Source organism: Trachemys scripta, chromosome 1 (assembly GCF_013100865.1).
Source record: "Trachemys scripta elegans isolate TJP31775 chromosome 1, CAS_Tse_1.0, whole genome shotgun sequence".
In the NCBI taxonomy this organism is placed as follows: Eukaryota; Metazoa; Chordata; order Testudines; family Emydidae; genus Trachemys; species Trachemys scripta.
In genome coordinates this window covers 323,002,173-323,019,347 of record NC_048298.1, presented here as the reverse complement: position 1 = coordinate 323,019,347, position 17,175 = coordinate 323,002,173, and the positions used below count along the sequence as shown (strand labels likewise).

The window sequence follows — 17,175 nt, the reverse complement described above, 5'->3', positions numbered from 1 at the left end:
TTGGAGGGAGCTCAGAAAAGAACAACAAAAAGATAAGGGGCATGCAGGGACTGGAAGATTAACAGAGCTAATTATCTATCTCTTGGCTAATCAATAGCTAAAGGAGGATTGGATAACAGACTACAACTATTTGAAGGGTGTGAAATCCAAGTTGCAAGAGTATTTATGTAGGGACATATAACTATATATAACAATATAACTACGAGTAATAGGATGATGTTAAGATAGGGAAAAGGTAGGCTGTGTATTAGGAAAAACTTCCTGGAGTATTGGTTTGTGGAATACCCTCCCCGTGGATGTGCTGGAAACACAGTTGCTTGGAATTTTTAGAACTTGCCTTGATTAAAACACTAAATTCATAGATTTTTTTTAAAGGCCAAAGTGGACCATTATGCTCACTTAGTCAGAGCTTTTGTAGAAAACAGGCTGTACAGCTTCACCCAGTAATTCCTGCATCAAGTCCATAACTTCGCTAGAGCATATTTTTTAGAAAGGCATCCAATCTTAACTTAAAGACGTCAAGTGACGGAGAATCCACCTCATCCCTTGTTAAATTGATCTAATAGTTAATTACCCTCCCTGTTTAAAGTTTGTGCTTTATTTCTAGTCTAAATTTAATCCAGTTTCAGCTTCTAGTTATTAGATCTCATTATGCCTTTTTTTCTGCTACATTAAGTATACTAAGAGATATACCATCAGGGATATTCCTGCAGTGGCAGGGGATGGCACTGAATGAGGTAGTTTTGTCTTTTCCATCTCTTACTTCTATGTCTCAATGAGCTATTCTGTGCACAAACACCTCACTGGAAAGTATAAATTCATGCTAGAAATAATGCAGTCACCAGGGGCTCTAATCTTCAGTGGTGCTGTAATAGCAATTGTCAATGCTCAGCACCATTCCGAATCCAGCCCCATGCTACTTTTTCTGCTGAGCAAATTATGGGCTCGATCCTGCAATTTACTACCGTGTGTAGCACCACTGAAATGGACAATTGATCTACTCATGCGAGTAAGCGCTATGTTTGGTAGTACATTCAGTGACATTGAAGTGGGGAGCGTATAAGAACTCAGACTGATAAATCTGCAGGATCTTCTGCTTTTAGTGTTGCCCTAATACAAAGCCAAATCTATCCATTTGTTTTGTAGGATAAAGGGCATTGTTTCCTCTGCAAAGCTAAGCATTATCTTACAAAGATATTTTCCAAAATAGACCCAGAGCAGCTCTGGAATTTCACTTGTCCACTCTTATACTTCGGATATTTGTATTTTGCTCACAGTGGTTCTCGGCAGTCAGAATAAAAGAAACAAAACAAAACACTGCTTGTGTTCACTGCCCGTCCCCAATCAAATTTATTTCCCTCTGATTTTCAAGCAACTTGTTTTTCACACCAGCCAGCTGCCTTACTCATGGTAGCTTTAAAACCAGAATTGTGCTGGGTTGAATTTAAAGTGTGGCTTACGGAAGTTATTTTCTATTTTACATTGGTCAGCAACTAAAACTCCTTAGAAGCCAGACACTAGAACTCAGATGGTAACTTCTGTTTGTTATTGAGCACTGTACTGACCTTCATTGAGATTTTTGGAGTTTAGCAATTCAGTTTAAGTACTGTAATTCCCTCTGTCATGTGTGATCACTCAGAGATTGTGCTAGCCATTGAATACTACTGCTTGGTGTAATTGCTTTCAAACCTTCTGCTGCCTGACTGAAAGCTACATCATATGATCCAACAGCACATGATTAGCAGTTTAATATAGTCTCTGGAACAAGGCATGCAAAAGAAGTTTTTAAAAACTGTGAGTACATGTCTCATTAGAGATGCTGCATCTGTTTTTAAGGATTTAAATAGTTTTAATATTGTGCATAAACCATCTTCTGTGGCGTGAGTAGTTTTGATAGTACAGTGCCAAATTCAGAGCTCAGATATGAGCTAGCTCATCTGTCTATGCCAAATACACAAGTATATAAAATCCCCTTATTCAAAAAGAATGCTAAGAATTTTCTTATTTCACTGGCCTTAGTAGGTGTAATTCTAGAGTAAGTCAATAAACCTAAAATACAGGTCAGAAGTCAGAATGTAAGTAGAGCAGATAAAATTTTCTCTGAAGTTCTTTACTTGTAAAGGTAACTTCTTAATTCATTTGAATGAAAAAGGCCTTCCTTTGTGTTATAGTAGTATAAAAAATTCTGAGTTATAGTAGTTGTATTTAAGGTTCCTCTCTTATATAGACTAAATGAAAAATTGGTACTGACATGCTAAATATGCAGTTGAGACATATTTACATTTTGCACACTGAAACCCAATTAATGGTTATAAAGAGAGACTGTGAAAATGAAAACTCATGATTTTAATTAGAAGCAAAATATAGGACAATGCAAAAAAAAAAAAAAAACTTTCCCAAAATATCTATTGCAATGATGTGGCCTTATTCTGTTTAAAAAATGGAAATAAAATAGGCATGATAGGATGTTGTTCCTTTTTTATTCTTTTTTTCATGATGCAGAATAATTTACCAAATTTTGCTTTATATTACTGTAAAATGTCTAGGAAATATTAGTAAACTATTTATTGACAAGTGAGGTTATTCCTCAAATAGAAATAGTGATTTTTTTTAAAAAAACAGTGTGAATAACCCCTATTTATTGCCACGGGGGGGGGGGAGGGGGGAGAGGGGAGGAACAGAAAGGAAAAAAATCGAAGAAGTTTGCTAAAATAACCCAACAATAGCTTTTCCTCGGTTAATAACTACAAAAATCACATGAACAATCCTGATGAGCCTTTTCTTCCTCCAGAAAATGCACAATGAGGAGACCATTTTTCCCACTCCCACAAAAAAAAAAAACAGCCCAAATCCCAAACCCTCTTAGGATTGTCAGGCAAGGTGGGTGAGAACAATTTGAATGAGAGGGGGAAATCATAAAAGTGATGAGAGACTCTGTCAATGTGACCCTGTCACAGTGTGCATGTACATGGCTGGGGAAGAAGATGAGAGAGACTAGACAGAACTGCCTTACCACTGAATCCCCAAGGGGAGGGCATACCCTCCCTCCCCCACCCTTGGGGGAGCTCTGAAGTTTTGATCTAAAGTGAGATGTTCTCTCCTAGGTCTACTCCATTGTTTTTAAAGCATCAGTAGTTCCCAGTTCAAGGCTTGATGCTGTTTTGGGTTAATACTTCGTGCAATACTAGACAGATGTGGGAGCAAGGGAATTGGACCCCTCCCTCTGTCACTTCCCTTCCCCTCTGTACTAACCAGCAATATCCCAGAGCTGCAGCCGTACCACCGTCTCAGCATCCCAGTTGAGCACCTTCAAGGCAAAGTCCACCCCAATGGTGGCCCGGTAGTGAGGGGAGAAGTTCTGGTGGACGTAGCGCTTGATGATGCTGGTTTTGCCCACACCCAGGTCCCCAATCACCAGTAGCTTGTAGAGATGCTCTTTCTGACTAGGCTTCTGCATCTTCCCTGCTGTTGCTGCTCCCTGATTGCATGCTCTGCTGGTAGGATCCTGTCAGGCTGAGGGGGAGAGAGGGAGTGAGGAACCAGGGAGGGAAGAAGTGAAGGGAGGTGGAGGCTCTCTCCCCTATCACAGAAGCAGCAACGCCCAGATCCAGCAGCCAGCCGAGCTGGAGGATGAAAGAAATATGAGAGCAAATCAAGCAGGAAAAGTCTTCCAACAAAGTTTTTTTTTTTTTTTTGCAGAGTTTACTGTGAGGTGTCTGTGGGCTAAGTAATACCACAGGGACTAAAGGGTTTGCATGGAAGACAATGCAATAGACAGCCCTGGCCATGTTTCACTGCTTGTTGCACCGAGAGTCCCTCATGTGTGAATTAGATTTAAGGCAGTTTTTAAGAACACTCATCCTTTAATAATGGATATTTTCCCCTCTGTGTGTTTCAACAAGCACGCAACATACCAGGCATTAAAAAAAAGAAGAAAAAGAAATTTCCTTTCAGATCATCACAGCTTGGCTAAGGCCTGGTATACACTTAAAAGTTTTACTGATATACCTATGGTTAGGGATGCACGGTTTTTTTAGCATAATTGTTATACCACTAAAAGCCTTCATGTGGATGAAGTTATTCCAGTACAAAGGTGACTTATTCCCTTTCCCGTATAGGAATAGTTACGCCAATATAAAGCATCTTTAGATCAATATCACTGCTTCCACATTAGAGGATTTGTACCACTTTAACTATACTGGAATAGTTAAGATTGTATACCATTTAAGGGTAAACAAGCTCATAGCCACTCCACACAACTGATTTAGTGTTGTTCTTCCTGTTCATAGAACTGGAATCTAAAATGAAACATGATGCGCACCAGTTCCAGCAGCGTTTTCCTGGAATGCTGATAAACTTCACTCATGAGAAACAGGACAGTATTGCAGAATATGGATGTGGGTGGTCATTGCTCTGTTTGCCAAAATCAAAAGCCTCAACCCTGCAAAAACATATATGTATGCTTAACTTTACACAGTATGAGTGGTCTGATTTGCCTAGGCTAGGAGACCTAGGCTTTCATTTTGAGAGCTATCATGGTAATCAGAAGTTAGGAATTGCAGAAAATTGATAAGGGAAGCCAAGGGACACAAGAAGCTCTCTATGGCCAGCAGTGTTAAGGACAATAAAAAAGAGTTTTTTAAGTATATTAAGAACAAAAATAATCCTGGTCCATTAGTAGATGAAAAGGGTAGAATTATCAGTAATAATGCAGAAAATTCAGAAGTGTTCTGTAAATATTTTTATTCTGTATTTGAGGAAAAACAGATGATACAGTCTTATTATATAGTGATTATAAAACTCTTTCCATTCCACTAGTATCTCTGGAGGATGTTAAATAGAAACTACTAAAGTGAGACATTTTTAAATTAGCAGGTCCAGATAACTTACATCTAAGAGTTTTATAAGTTGCTGAGGAATTCACTGGACTCTTAATACTGATTTTCAATAAGTCTGTGAGCACTGGGAATGTTCTAGAAGACTACAAGAAAGCTAATGTTGTATCAATATTTAAAAAGGGCAAATGGGATGTCAGCCTGACATGGATCCCAGGCTGATACATGACTCAATTAACAAAGAATTAAATGAGGGTAATGTAATTAATGCAAATCAACATGGTTTTATGGAATACATCTTGTTGAAGTAATTGATATTTTTTTGATGAGATTATAAGATTCATTGATAAAGGTAATAGTGTTGAAGTAATATACTTAGACTTCTGTAAGGCATTTGACTTGGTACCACACAACATTTTGATTGAAAACCTAGAATGATATAAAATTAATATTGCACAGTCTGTAAGTACCTACATGGAGAGCAACTATTTAATAATGGGCTCTTCAGTCTAGCAGAGAAGGGTAGAAAACAATCCAATGGCTGGAAGTTGAAGCTAGACAAACTCAGACTGAAAATAAGGTGTACGTTTTTAACGATGAGAGTAATTAACAAATGGAACAACTTGCCGATCGTGGTGGATTTTCCATCATTGATTATTTTTAAATATGGTAATGGATGTGGTAAGAGAACTTAAATAGGAAGTAGATTGATAGAGAATATTATAAATATTTAAATGGAAAAAAAGTTTTGAAGTTATTTCCATTTTGCCAAGTTTGAACTAATCCATTTATTCTTTTTTCAATTTTTTTACATTTTTTCATAGAAGTTGTTATCCAAATGTTTATTTAAATGATTAGTGATTTTTTTCATTTATTAAAATACAGGTTTTCAGTAAACAAAACATTCCAATAACCATTTCAATAAGATTTTTCATAAAAACTTCTGTACAAATTGAATTTAAAAGTTTTGCAAAAATTTTTGTGAAAATGGAAAATTTCAAAAAAGTCAATATTTTTCTTGAAATTATTTTGTTTTTAAAGATAAAATAAACCCTTTATTTCAAAAAATTTCAATCCACTCTTTTTTGTAGCCCTTCTATGTGGAACAATGACACTGATAGGCTATGGCTTTGTCATGGAGGTCGCGGAAGGCATGGAATCCGTGACTTCCAAAGACCTCTGTGACTTCAGCCCTGGCCACGGGAGCTGTGAGATACCCTTGCCGCCTGAGGCAGGGGGACCCCAAATTTTCAGCTGCCAGGGGCAGTGGGGGTACTCCACAGCTCCCAGCCGCCGCCGCAGGCAGGGGGGGAATCCCCACAGTTCCCCACCAGCCATGCCAGCAGGGGCACCCCAGCAGCTCCCCAGCCACCACCCCAGGGCAGGAGGACCCCCACAGCATCCCACTGCCACCATGGGGCAGGAGGACCCCAGCAGCTCTCCACTGCAGCAGCAACAGAGGGATCCCTGCAGCTTCCCGCCACCGCAGTGGGGCAGGGTGACCCCCGCAGCTCCCGACTCACCCCATGGCAGCAGGGGGACCCCTGCAGCTCCCCTCTGCGGCGGTGGCAGGGGGATTCCCACAGCTCCCCACCTCTGGGGAGGGGGCAGGGAGATCCTGCAGCTTCCTTCCACCGCTGGTGTCAGGGGGGACCCTGGAGCTCTGAGCCCCCCACGGTGGTGGGGGGGCCCAGAGCTCCCAGCCACCCCCAGCTGCCCAGCCCCTTCCCATTTTATCATAGATATTTTTGGAAAAGTCAGGGAAAGGTCACGGCTTCTGTGAATTTTTCTTTATTGCCCATGACCTGTCCGTGACTTTTACTTAATATATGCCTGACAAAATCTTACTGACAAGGTATGCCCACCCTGTATATTGGAGGTGTGATTGAGCACATGTGGCATACCTCTCTTTAACTGGGCTAGCTTGCTAAACACAGCAGTGAAGCCATAGCAGCATGGCATTAGCTTTACAAGCCCGCCTGGGGAACGTCCCTGTGCTGCCTTGGCTTCATTGCTATTTTTTGTGAGCTGTCTCAATCACGGCTTGCTTGGGTATGCCTTCATGTGCTGGGATCACACCTCCTCACTGTGTTTTGGACACACCCAGAGTCTAAATAGCTGCTATGTTGACTGTAGCCAGCCAGACTGAAATGGCAACAATTTAGGGGAAAAGTCAACATACTCCATCCAAACAGTTGTTAACTTTGGCCCGATCCTGTGTTGTCAAACCACGCATTGACTTTGCATTGTTACCTTTGGGTATACAACATGTGACTCTTATTCCTGCATATCTCTAGAACACAAATAAATTGCACTTATACAGCATTTACCAGCCAAGGATCTCCAAGTGCTCACTACACACCTGTGAGAAAGGGTGTATTAGTGACCCTATTTCACAGACGAGAAAACTGATGCAAAGAGTGGTTAGGAACATAGGAAATATAGGAATTTACATATTGGAGTAGATCCAGCATCCATCTAGTCAGTATCTTATCTCTGACAGTGGCCAATACTAATGGCCAAAGGTGCAAGAAACTCCATAGTAGGTAGGGGTAGGATAATTTGCCACATATTAATGTCTTATCCCAATCCCTAATAATCAGAGTTTGGCTTAAGCCCTGAAGCATGAGGTTTTATATCCCTTTCAAAATTCTTGTTAGTATTCTCTAATATAATGCTGGATATTCCTGTTCATCATAAAAATGTCCAATCCCTCTTTGAATCTTGCTAAACTCTTGCCATCAGAGACCTCTTAAAATAATAGACTCAAAAATGATAGAATCGTAGGACTGGAAGGGACCACAAGACAATCTTTTCTCTCTATTGTTGGTGTGTGACCTTATTCTATACATCTTAACTAGTCCATCAGTCTATTTCTACGAGATCCAGGGAATAAGCATACTGTAAACAAAATGTCAGATTATTTGGTACTTTAATGTTCAGCTTTTAATAATCTGTGTCTCCTCTAACAAACACATATAGACTAATTATTTTATTGTCAATACAAATTATTTTAAAAATGAAAACGTATGTGACAATAATAGTTTCTCATATTACTTTACCTTTGTAATCCAAGTACTTGCATTCCCCATTCTCAACCCATATTTATTGTCATCTCTTGCTATGCTACGTCTGTTTCAGGTATAAAATCCTTGTGGCGGGAATTTGTCACTTTTAGTGGCTTGGTAGGTGCTCCATACACGCCAGGCATTCTATAAATAACAAGGACAGAAAGCTGCAACAAACTAGATGTAGTAGTTTGAGGGAAGATGTGTAACCCTGTCTACAGTAGTGTTTTTTAGGATTGCTCTGACATCAGTGCCAGAGATCATAGACTTTGGGCCAGGGACCATGGATGAAGTTCTGATCTCATTGAAGTCAGTAGTAATTGGGCCCAGGATTTCATCACGTCTTTGTACAGCACTTAGTACAGTAGGGCCTCAATCCTCATCGAGGTCTTTAGTTGCTACTGTAATACAAGTAAATAATATTTTCCTGGGTGGTGCAATGGCTTTATGCAAAAGTAGTTGGGTTTCCATAGCTTTACTCAAAGAGGCTGATGGGGACTATGAGAAATGCATGTACTCATATACACTTAACTATCTAGGTTTTTATACAACATCCATCAGTGCAGTTTCTGATTGCTTCACATGTCTTAGATGGCATGGACTGTGCTCTCAGTCAAACAGTATACAACAGAATTTGCATTATATAGAGCAGAGAAGGAAGTAACATAAAAAAGATTTACACAAAACTCAAATGACACAGTACTATTTTGTACTTTAGATTTTACTCTTTAAAAGTAATATGAATTATAGAAAAGAAATTTTAAGCCTAGCCTTCTGCCAAACTCTGAGGTCATAGATTATTTCTTATGCTGTGTCTTGATATCTGTAGCTTGCTAAATAAGAGAGGGACAGTTTACCTTTCATTAACAAATTATCTCCTTCATTTGTCATGGCACATTCACTGACTCTGTTATGGGGGTGCTAACACATAGCAGAAACATCCTTTTACCAAGAAATATACTGTTTTAGGGAAAGCTGTGCATTTCCTTCCACTTTTCTCCTTAGACAAGAAAGATTGCATTCGTTTGGATTTCTCTCTATTTCTAAAGTTCTTCTGATGAAGACATTCCTTGGGGTGAATTGACTATTGACTTGTCAAACACACCTGTAATGGAATGGCTGTTGACTTACCAAACACAGCTATAGAGCTCTATTGATTAAATTATTGTGTTTAAGTTATAATTAACTTGCAGACAGACATTTTATCAGAAAAGACATTTGCATTAATATGCAAACAATCTCTTGCTCAATCCAGAGAGGTAGCTATTAATTTGTTCCTGTGGTCAAGTGTCAAAGGTTATTCTGAAGTAGGTTAGAATTTCAACATGCATTGGTACTAAGACATTGAAATCCTAGTCCATATGACAGTTGAAATTATGTTATCAGAGGTATGGCTTGCATGAGTTTCCTCCCCTGAATTATGTTCTGACTTTGTTACTAAAACAGGCTATAGACAATTTTTCAGGGGGAGTCTATAGCAAGGTTTATTTAACCTCAGAAACACCCCTATCCACAATGGTTGGGAACATTTTTCTAGCACAGTTAAGTCACAGTATAGAGAAGGACTTAAAGTGACTTAATACTGTAGCTTGGGTCCTGATCCTGCAATGAAGGGCTTGTGGGTAAAATCCTGCCCCTGCATGGAACTAATTGATATCAGTGGGGCTATGTGCAGGGGATCTTCCCACACAGAGCCAAACATCAGGTGGAAATAGATTCCAAATTTTAAAATTGATTAGTGCATTAATAATCCTATTTTAAAAATGAGACTTAAAAGCTCCCTGACACAAACACCCATTTTGATGAGAGGACTTCACTTAGCTACTCAAATCATGCCATAAAGCAAACACTTATATGGAAGGCCATGATCCATTGTACTTTCTACATGAGTTAGAGCAGTACATCAGCAAGACACTACCATTAAGTTAAAATCATGCTTTTTTTTTCTGAATACAAGATTATATCAGCATTAACCATCTCCTCTTTTCCTAACGCTGAATTATTTATCGAATTCATAGGTTGTTCCATGTCTGAAGGGCATGGTCCTTTTTTAAAAATTATCACAGCACTCAATTGCTTTTGAAAGAATTCCATGCAGTTGGCTTTTCTGAAATGAAATGGGTAGAATGAAGATGTTTCATTTTAGGCATTGGTCAGATAATATGGTGATGATTGCTACAGAAAAGCCAATCAATTAATCAATCAATAAAGTTAGTGAGTCAACAAGTTACATGACAGTAAATGGGTGTTACAAAAGGATTGGAAACTGCTCGTGTGCACCAATATGCCCTACCAGAATTCCTCCAAAGCTACTGTCTTTTTTCCTCCAGAATCTCAGCTTTCTTTCTTAAGGAAGTCTCTAGCTCTCATGGTTGCAAAGAAAACCGCAAGAATATGAACTGATTGTAACCGATGCAGAGATGTTCAGTGAGTCTGCACAAAGCTCTGAGCTGCCCCATTCTTCTCAGTGAGGAGTTAACACAGATGCCTACTGATGGCCATTTATATACCAACATTTTTGTATTCCTCATGTAAGAACGGAGAAGCAGGATCGCAGATCTTCACAATTTAAGGTGAGTGACGACTAAGACTGTGTGTCTGTCATGGAGGGCACGGATTCCGTGACCTCTGTGACTTCTGCAGTGGCTGCTGCAGCTGGTTCCAAGGCTGCCTGGCCAGCTCAGGCAGTCCCTGAGCCAGCCACACTGGCTGTTACTGGGGCAATCTCGGGCCACTGTCCCCAGCAGCAGCAGCAGTAGTTTGGATGTGGGAGAGGGCTCAGGGCTGGGGCAGGGGGTTGGGGTGGGGATGCGGCGCTTACCTCAGGGGGGCTCCCCGGAAGCGGCTGGCATGTTCCTGAAGCTCCTAGGCAGAGGGGCCAGGGGGCTCTGCACGCTGCCTCTGCCTGCAGGCCATAGGCGTGCGCACGGGGTGTGCCGGGTGTGCCCAGGCACACCCTAATGAAGGGGTGGGCAAATGGCCCCCCTCTCCCGCCGTGGCAAGCCGCGGGGTCCGCGCTCCCGAGCTGGAGCACACGCCTGAATGCAGCAAGCCGCCAGCCCCTCTCCCACCTTGGGGGAGGCAGGGAGCGGGGGGGTTGTATGGGTTGGGAGTTCCAGGGGTCTGTCTGGGGGCGGGGGTGTGGATAAGGGTTGGGGCACTCGGGGGGACAGGTAGGGGGTAGGGTCCTAGGGGGGCATTCAGGGGACAAGGAGCAGGGAGGCTTAGGTAGGGGGTGGAGTCCTGGGGGGCAGTTAGGGGCAGAGGTCCCAGGAGGGGATAGTCAGGGGGGACAAGGAGCAGGGGGGGTTGGGGGTTTTGAGGGGGGAAGTAGGAGGGAGTGGATGGGGACAGGACTAGGGCAGGGGCGGGGCTAGGGCAGGGCTCCCTGGGTGCACACCCTAATGAAATGGGCTGCGCATGCTTATGCTGCAGGCACCGCCTCCGCAGCTCCCATTGGCTGCGGTTCTCCGCCAATGGGAGCTGTGGAGCCAGCGCTCATGGTGGGGGCAGTGCGCAGAGCCCCCCTGCCTCCCCGCCAGGAGCTGCAGGGACATTCCGGCCGCTTCCAGGGAGCTGCACAGAGCCAGGTAGGAAGCCTGCCAGCCCCGCCAAGCTTCCGCCAATACACCCCCCCAGCACCAGTGGGGGTCCCGGACTGCGCGCTGCTGCCCGCCCACCCCCTCCAGCACCAGCAGGGAGGCTGGGCCACCCCTCCAGCACCCACGGTGCCCCCTAGAGCATACATGGCCCCTGGAACCAAGTTTTAGTTAGGGTTATGTAGTACAAGTCACGGACAGGTCACAGGCTGTGAATTTTTGTTTTCTTCCCGTGACCTGTCCATGACTTTTACTAAAAATACCCGTCACTAAAACGTAGCGTTAGTGATGACTCATTTTGGTGCCACAAGTGAGTGAGATATGCTACCACTTTTTACCCTCCCCACTCCCAATCATGAAGGAACTAAGCCCACCAGAGCTCCTAGGCATAGTCAAACCCCAAGAAAGGGAAATCAAGTTCAAGGAGCCCAGTGGAGTCCAGAGACCATGCAAAATCAGATTTTGAACCTTTGTACAATACATTTCATGCGGTGTGTCATTCTGATGACTCAAATAGATGGAATTTATTTTGTGATTGGAGTTTGAAAGAGCACCACCACCCTTTTCCACCCCCTAATTTGACCCCCTGGCTCTAAGTAACTCTAAGGCAGTCTAAGCTGCCAACCATCTAGTGCCCAGTGCAGCAAAGAAGTCCATACACTTTGCATAATTACAATAGGCCCTCAGAGTTATATTTCATATTTCTAGTTTTAGATACAAGAGTGGTACATTTATACAAATAGGATGATCACACTCAGTAGATTATAAGCTTTGTTTTCCAATGTGCCTTACTTTACAGAAACTTGGAGCAATACAGCATCATCATTCATTCCTGTCCATAGCTTGTTCCTTCATTAATCCCAGCCTTGTCATGTCTTTGTGTACGATGTCCTGCCATCTAGTCAGTGGTCCTCTTCTAGATCAGATGACCTAGGTTGTGTCTTCATTATTTTCTTTGCCATCCTATCATCTGTTTGTCTTCTGCAGTGTCCTCACCATTGAAATATTTTTGTATGTAGTCAGTCCTGAACCCTGATTTCACATCCTACTCTTCTTCTAACTTTGTGCTAACTTCTTCATTTTTCCTAAAGTCTTTGCACTTTACACCAGCCATTTTTTGAAGAACAAAAATGATTAAAGGTCTAGAAAACAAGACCTATGAGGGAAGATTGAAAAAATTGGGTTTGTTTAGTCTGGAAAAGAGGAGACCAATAGAGGACATGATAACAATTTTAAAGTACATAAAAGGCTGTTACAAGAAGGAGGTAGAAAAATTGTTTTTCTTAACCTCTGAGGATAGGACAAGAAGCAATGGGCTTAAATTGCAGCAAGGGAGGATTGGATTGGACATTAGAAAAAATTCCTAACTGTCAGGGTGGTTAAACACCGGAATAAATCCACTAGGGAGGTTGTGAAAACTCCATCATTGGAGATTTTTAAGAGCAGGTTAGACGAACACCTGTCAGGGATGGTCTAGATAATACTTAATCCTGCCATGAGTGGAGGCAACTGGACTAGATGACCTCTCGAGGTCTCTTCCAGTCCTTTCATTCTATGATTCTATGGCATTCCTATGAGCTGGAGAAACCCCCTTGGGAGCTGCCACCCGATGTGCAAAGACTACCTCTGCTCCTGTTTTCCCTGCCAGCTCAGGACTCCAGCACCCTGTCTTGCTGAGCCAGACTCTCCCATCTGCTCCAACACGGACTCAGGGTCTGAATCACTTGTCCCAAAGCTGCAAGTTTACCTGAAAACAGCTCACAGAAGAGTGCTTGTCTTTAGCACTCAGATGCCCAACTCCCAATGGGGTCTAAACCCAAATAAATTCGTTTTACCCTGTATAAAGCTTATGCAGGGCAAACTCATAAATTGTTCGCCCTCTATAACACTGATAGAGAGATATGCACAGCTGTTTGCTCCCCCAGGTATTAATACATACTCTGAGTAAATTACTAAATAAAAAGTGATTTTATTAAATACAGACAGTAGGATTTAAGTGGTTCCAAGTAGTAACAGACAGAACAAAGTAAGTCACCAAGCAAAATAAAATAAAATGCGCAAATCTATGTCTAATCAAGCTAAATACAGATAATCTCACCCTCAGAGATGCTTCAGTAAGTTTTTCTCAGACTGGACACCTTCCAGGCCTGGGCACAATTCTTTCCCCTGGTACAGCTCTTGTTGCAGCTCAGGTGATAGCTAGGGGATTCTTCATGATGACTCTTCTCCCCCCTTGTTCTCTTCCACCCCTTTATATATCTTTTGCATGAGGCGGGAACCCTTTGTCCCTCTGGGTTTCCACCCCCCACTCACTGGAAAAGCACCAGGTTAAAGATGGATTCCAGTTCAGGTGACATGATCACATGTCACTGCAAGACTTCATTACTCACTTGCCAGCACACACATATACAGGAAGACTCACAGCTAAATACAGCCATCTGCAGATAATGGGAGTCATCAAGATTCCAAACCATCCTTAATGGCCCACACTTTACATAATTACAATAGGCCCTCAGAGTTATGTTTTATATTTCTAGTTTTAGATACAAGAGTGGTACATTTCTACAAATAGGATGATCACACTCAGTAGATTATGAGCTTTGTAATGATACCTTACAAGAGACCTTTTGCATGAAGCATATCCCAGTTACATTATATTCACTTATATTTTTATAAAACCATATAGACTGCACAACGTCACAACCTCTCGAGGTCTCTTCCAGTCCTTTCATTCTATGATTCTATGGCATTCCTATGAGCTGGATAGGGTAGACAGGCCCAGCAAGACTTTACATCCAAAACTAATTTGTTATAGCCAACCTGATTTATGTTCTAAAAACAGGCAAGTCCTCCGAAAAAAGTTGAGGTGCAACGTCAAGCACTCCAAAGCTTGCATCACGTGTTATGACATCACAGTCTTTAAATACATGCTCACATTCTATTTTTTTCCACAGGACTCATGCCTCATTCAGTGAAGAAGTATTCAATCTTCCTTTTGTTCCTCCTCAGTCAGTGTGTGACCCCAGGCTTGATTTAAATATAATAGGGAGACTGACTCTAGTGAAATCACAAGACTTGGTAACTGTAAATGAGATTTTTCAAAGGCGTAGAACACTGTCAAATGTGGGTGGTTTGGCAGAAGGTACATGCTTGACATAAAGGTCACACCTTTGTCAAATTTCGAGCTCCCTCTCCAAAGCCTGGGTGTGCTAGCACATCTCAAGGAAAAGGTCACCAGAATTTTAACATTTGTTCTCTGAAATGGCTGAACTGTTTTAGCTGAAACTTTTTCAAATAATTTTGTCTGAGGCAGACACCCAAATGATAACCCAAATTGATAAAGTTTGGCAAAACTATAAGCAACTGGTAACAGGGTCGTATAAGGGGAACTGCCAGGCAACCGGTAGCACTACAGGCTCTGCCTACACTGCACAAAGAATCCTAGATTCCAAGCGCTATATAGCACAGTGCAGCATAATATGGAGGTCAAGCTAATGTTGTTATCAGTCTTCTTACTTTCATTAGTATTTGTCTTGCTGCCCAAAGGCCCCAATCCCCCCCTCCTCTCTCTCACACACACACTGCTCACTCACACACATGTAATGTGTTTAAAACAGAGAACAATATCTTATAACCTGCAACTAAATCGGGTACCCTATCTAAGAGACTCACTACAAATGGCAAATGATTGAGAACTTACATCCTATTAGAAAGATAATTAGACGGGAATGGTCAAACATGATTAAAATGGGCCAAATTCTGAGAGATGCTGAGCACTCCTATCAACGGAGGTTCCTGTATCTTTGCCCATCACTGTAATATGAATGTCTCCCAAGAGGGAAAAAGACATTGCAATGACTTCTTTTTCTCTCCCTCCCTTGAATCCACTTATCAGGATTTGGGCCAGTATAAACCCCAGATCTGATCCACTTGTAAATGGAAAGAAAAGTTGTGGATGGGCTGCACTGTAATTTAGAGCTAGTGCATTTTAATGCACACCTAGCAAAGCATGGAAGTGGTCCAAGTGAAAAGTAATAAAGGGAAGGACATCTGTCATGGATAAATCTAATAACAAAGATGCAATATTACTGTGAGAAAAATGAAATGTCTTGTCCCTGGGGCTAGTACAGCAGTAAAACTATCCCATAGTACACAGTTATTCTGAAAAGTACAGATTTAGTGAAGGCAGATTCAATTAACTGGATGCAAGTGTAATTGCTGAAGTGAGTCTAGTGAACCAATCAAGCTAGTTTCAGCCTCACTAATATGAAGCTACAAGCAAAAATTTGGACCAGACATCTAACAAACAGTGTGTTCATTTTAGCCCCCTCCAAGGCTTGAGAATTACTTTTAGAGATGGACGTAAGCTGCAGCTGCCCTCCAGATAGCTATGTCTGAAATCAGCTGGCAAAGCTTCTAATGGATCAGTGCCCAAACCATGACCCACCATCACAATTAGCACATGCATCTCATCAGAGAGACCACAGCCAGAATGGGCATGTGGATTGAAGAATCCTCTCATCCCTAGAGAGGGGCCCCTCTAGAAGACACTGGAGGCTCATTGGTGAAGATTGTACAGCCACCGTTCATGTTACATGGAGAACATCAGCCTCTAAGGCTGTCAATCTAGCACTACCATCACTTGCAAAAAAATGTAAATGTAAAGGAGCAGATCCGCAGCTAGCGTGTACAGGCGCAACTTCCTGGACTTTGATGGAACTACACCGATGTTCACAAGTTGAGAATTTGGCCCCCAAAGTGAAGAAACTGAAAACAATATTAAAAGAGAGACTACAGTTTATACGCTCCATTCTTCAGACATGGCTTTGAAAACCTAGGGTTATTCTTCTGCCCAACAGGAAAAGACCTGGAGCAATAGAATCAGTTTAAGGAACATCCAGCGAAATGATTTGGGTGATTCGTGTTAGGAGTTAGACTGGTTGCCCACTTCTACAGGAACTTGTGCAATTTATTGATACAGCTCTGTCAGATACAATCTTCTTTGCTTCATTTGTGCCCAGCTGCTATTGTCTCACCACACAGGGAATTGTCTGCATAGTGAAGCCCCTCAAGGAGCTGTACGGTACGTTAATAACCTGTCTTATAACAGCCATCACAAGAAAACTGATCAGGGGTCTTGGTCCTATGACAGTTATTGGAAAGTGCAAAGTACTCTCAGCTCCTTTCGGAGCCAGCGGAATTTGAGGCCACTTGGCACTTCAGAAGAGGAGCTTGGAACCTTACAGGACATGGGTAATGGGTTGCATACATCATATTACTGATGCAATGTGTGTAAGGGTAGTTCCCATTGACAGCCATGTCATAGTCATACATTTCTCCAATATCAGATCATTTTAATTTTGAATATAAAGAAACACAGTCATCCAAAATGAGAGGCTTAATTGTGGCACTCTCGCTCACGGGTACTGGGTTGATATAAGTGCCAAGAAAGAATTTTCCTCCACTGCATAATGGAATTTCTTGGCCTTCCTTTGTAGCTACAACTGTTTGTTAGGAGGATGTGGGGCACAATTCATATGACTGATGGCTCTGTGGGTATGCTTATGCTAAACAGTCTGTTCCACACTGTATTTAGCTGTGACGCTCAGAGTATGTTTCCCAGACCTGAAGAAGAACTCTGTTTAAGCTCACAAGCTTGTCTCTTTCACCAAC

At 42.0% G+C, this 17,175-nt stretch overlaps 1 protein-coding gene and 1 long non-coding RNA gene across 2 annotated transcripts in view; one reads left to right on the top strand and one right to left on the bottom strand.

Annotated features, from left to right (window-relative positions):
* RAB38 (RAB38, member RAS oncogene family) overlaps window positions 1–3,513 on the bottom strand; it is a 28,814-nt gene extending 25,301 nt beyond the window's left edge. Inside the window, exon 1 of the mRNA XM_034759648.1 lies at window positions 3,253–3,513. Coding sequence (XP_034615539.1) covers window positions 3,253–3,457 — 205 coding nt within the window. The 5' untranslated portion in view covers window positions 3,458–3,513. The remainder of the gene's footprint in view (window positions 1–3,252) is intronic.
* LOC117871878 lies at window positions 1,670–17,082 on the top strand. Its single transcript, XR_004644349.1, has 3 exons — window positions 1,670–1,794; window positions 10,234–10,476; window positions 15,827–17,082. It is a non-coding gene; the product is annotated as an uncharacterized LOC117871878 (long non-coding RNA).
* The last annotated feature ends 93 nt before the right edge of the window (window positions 17,083–17,175 follow it).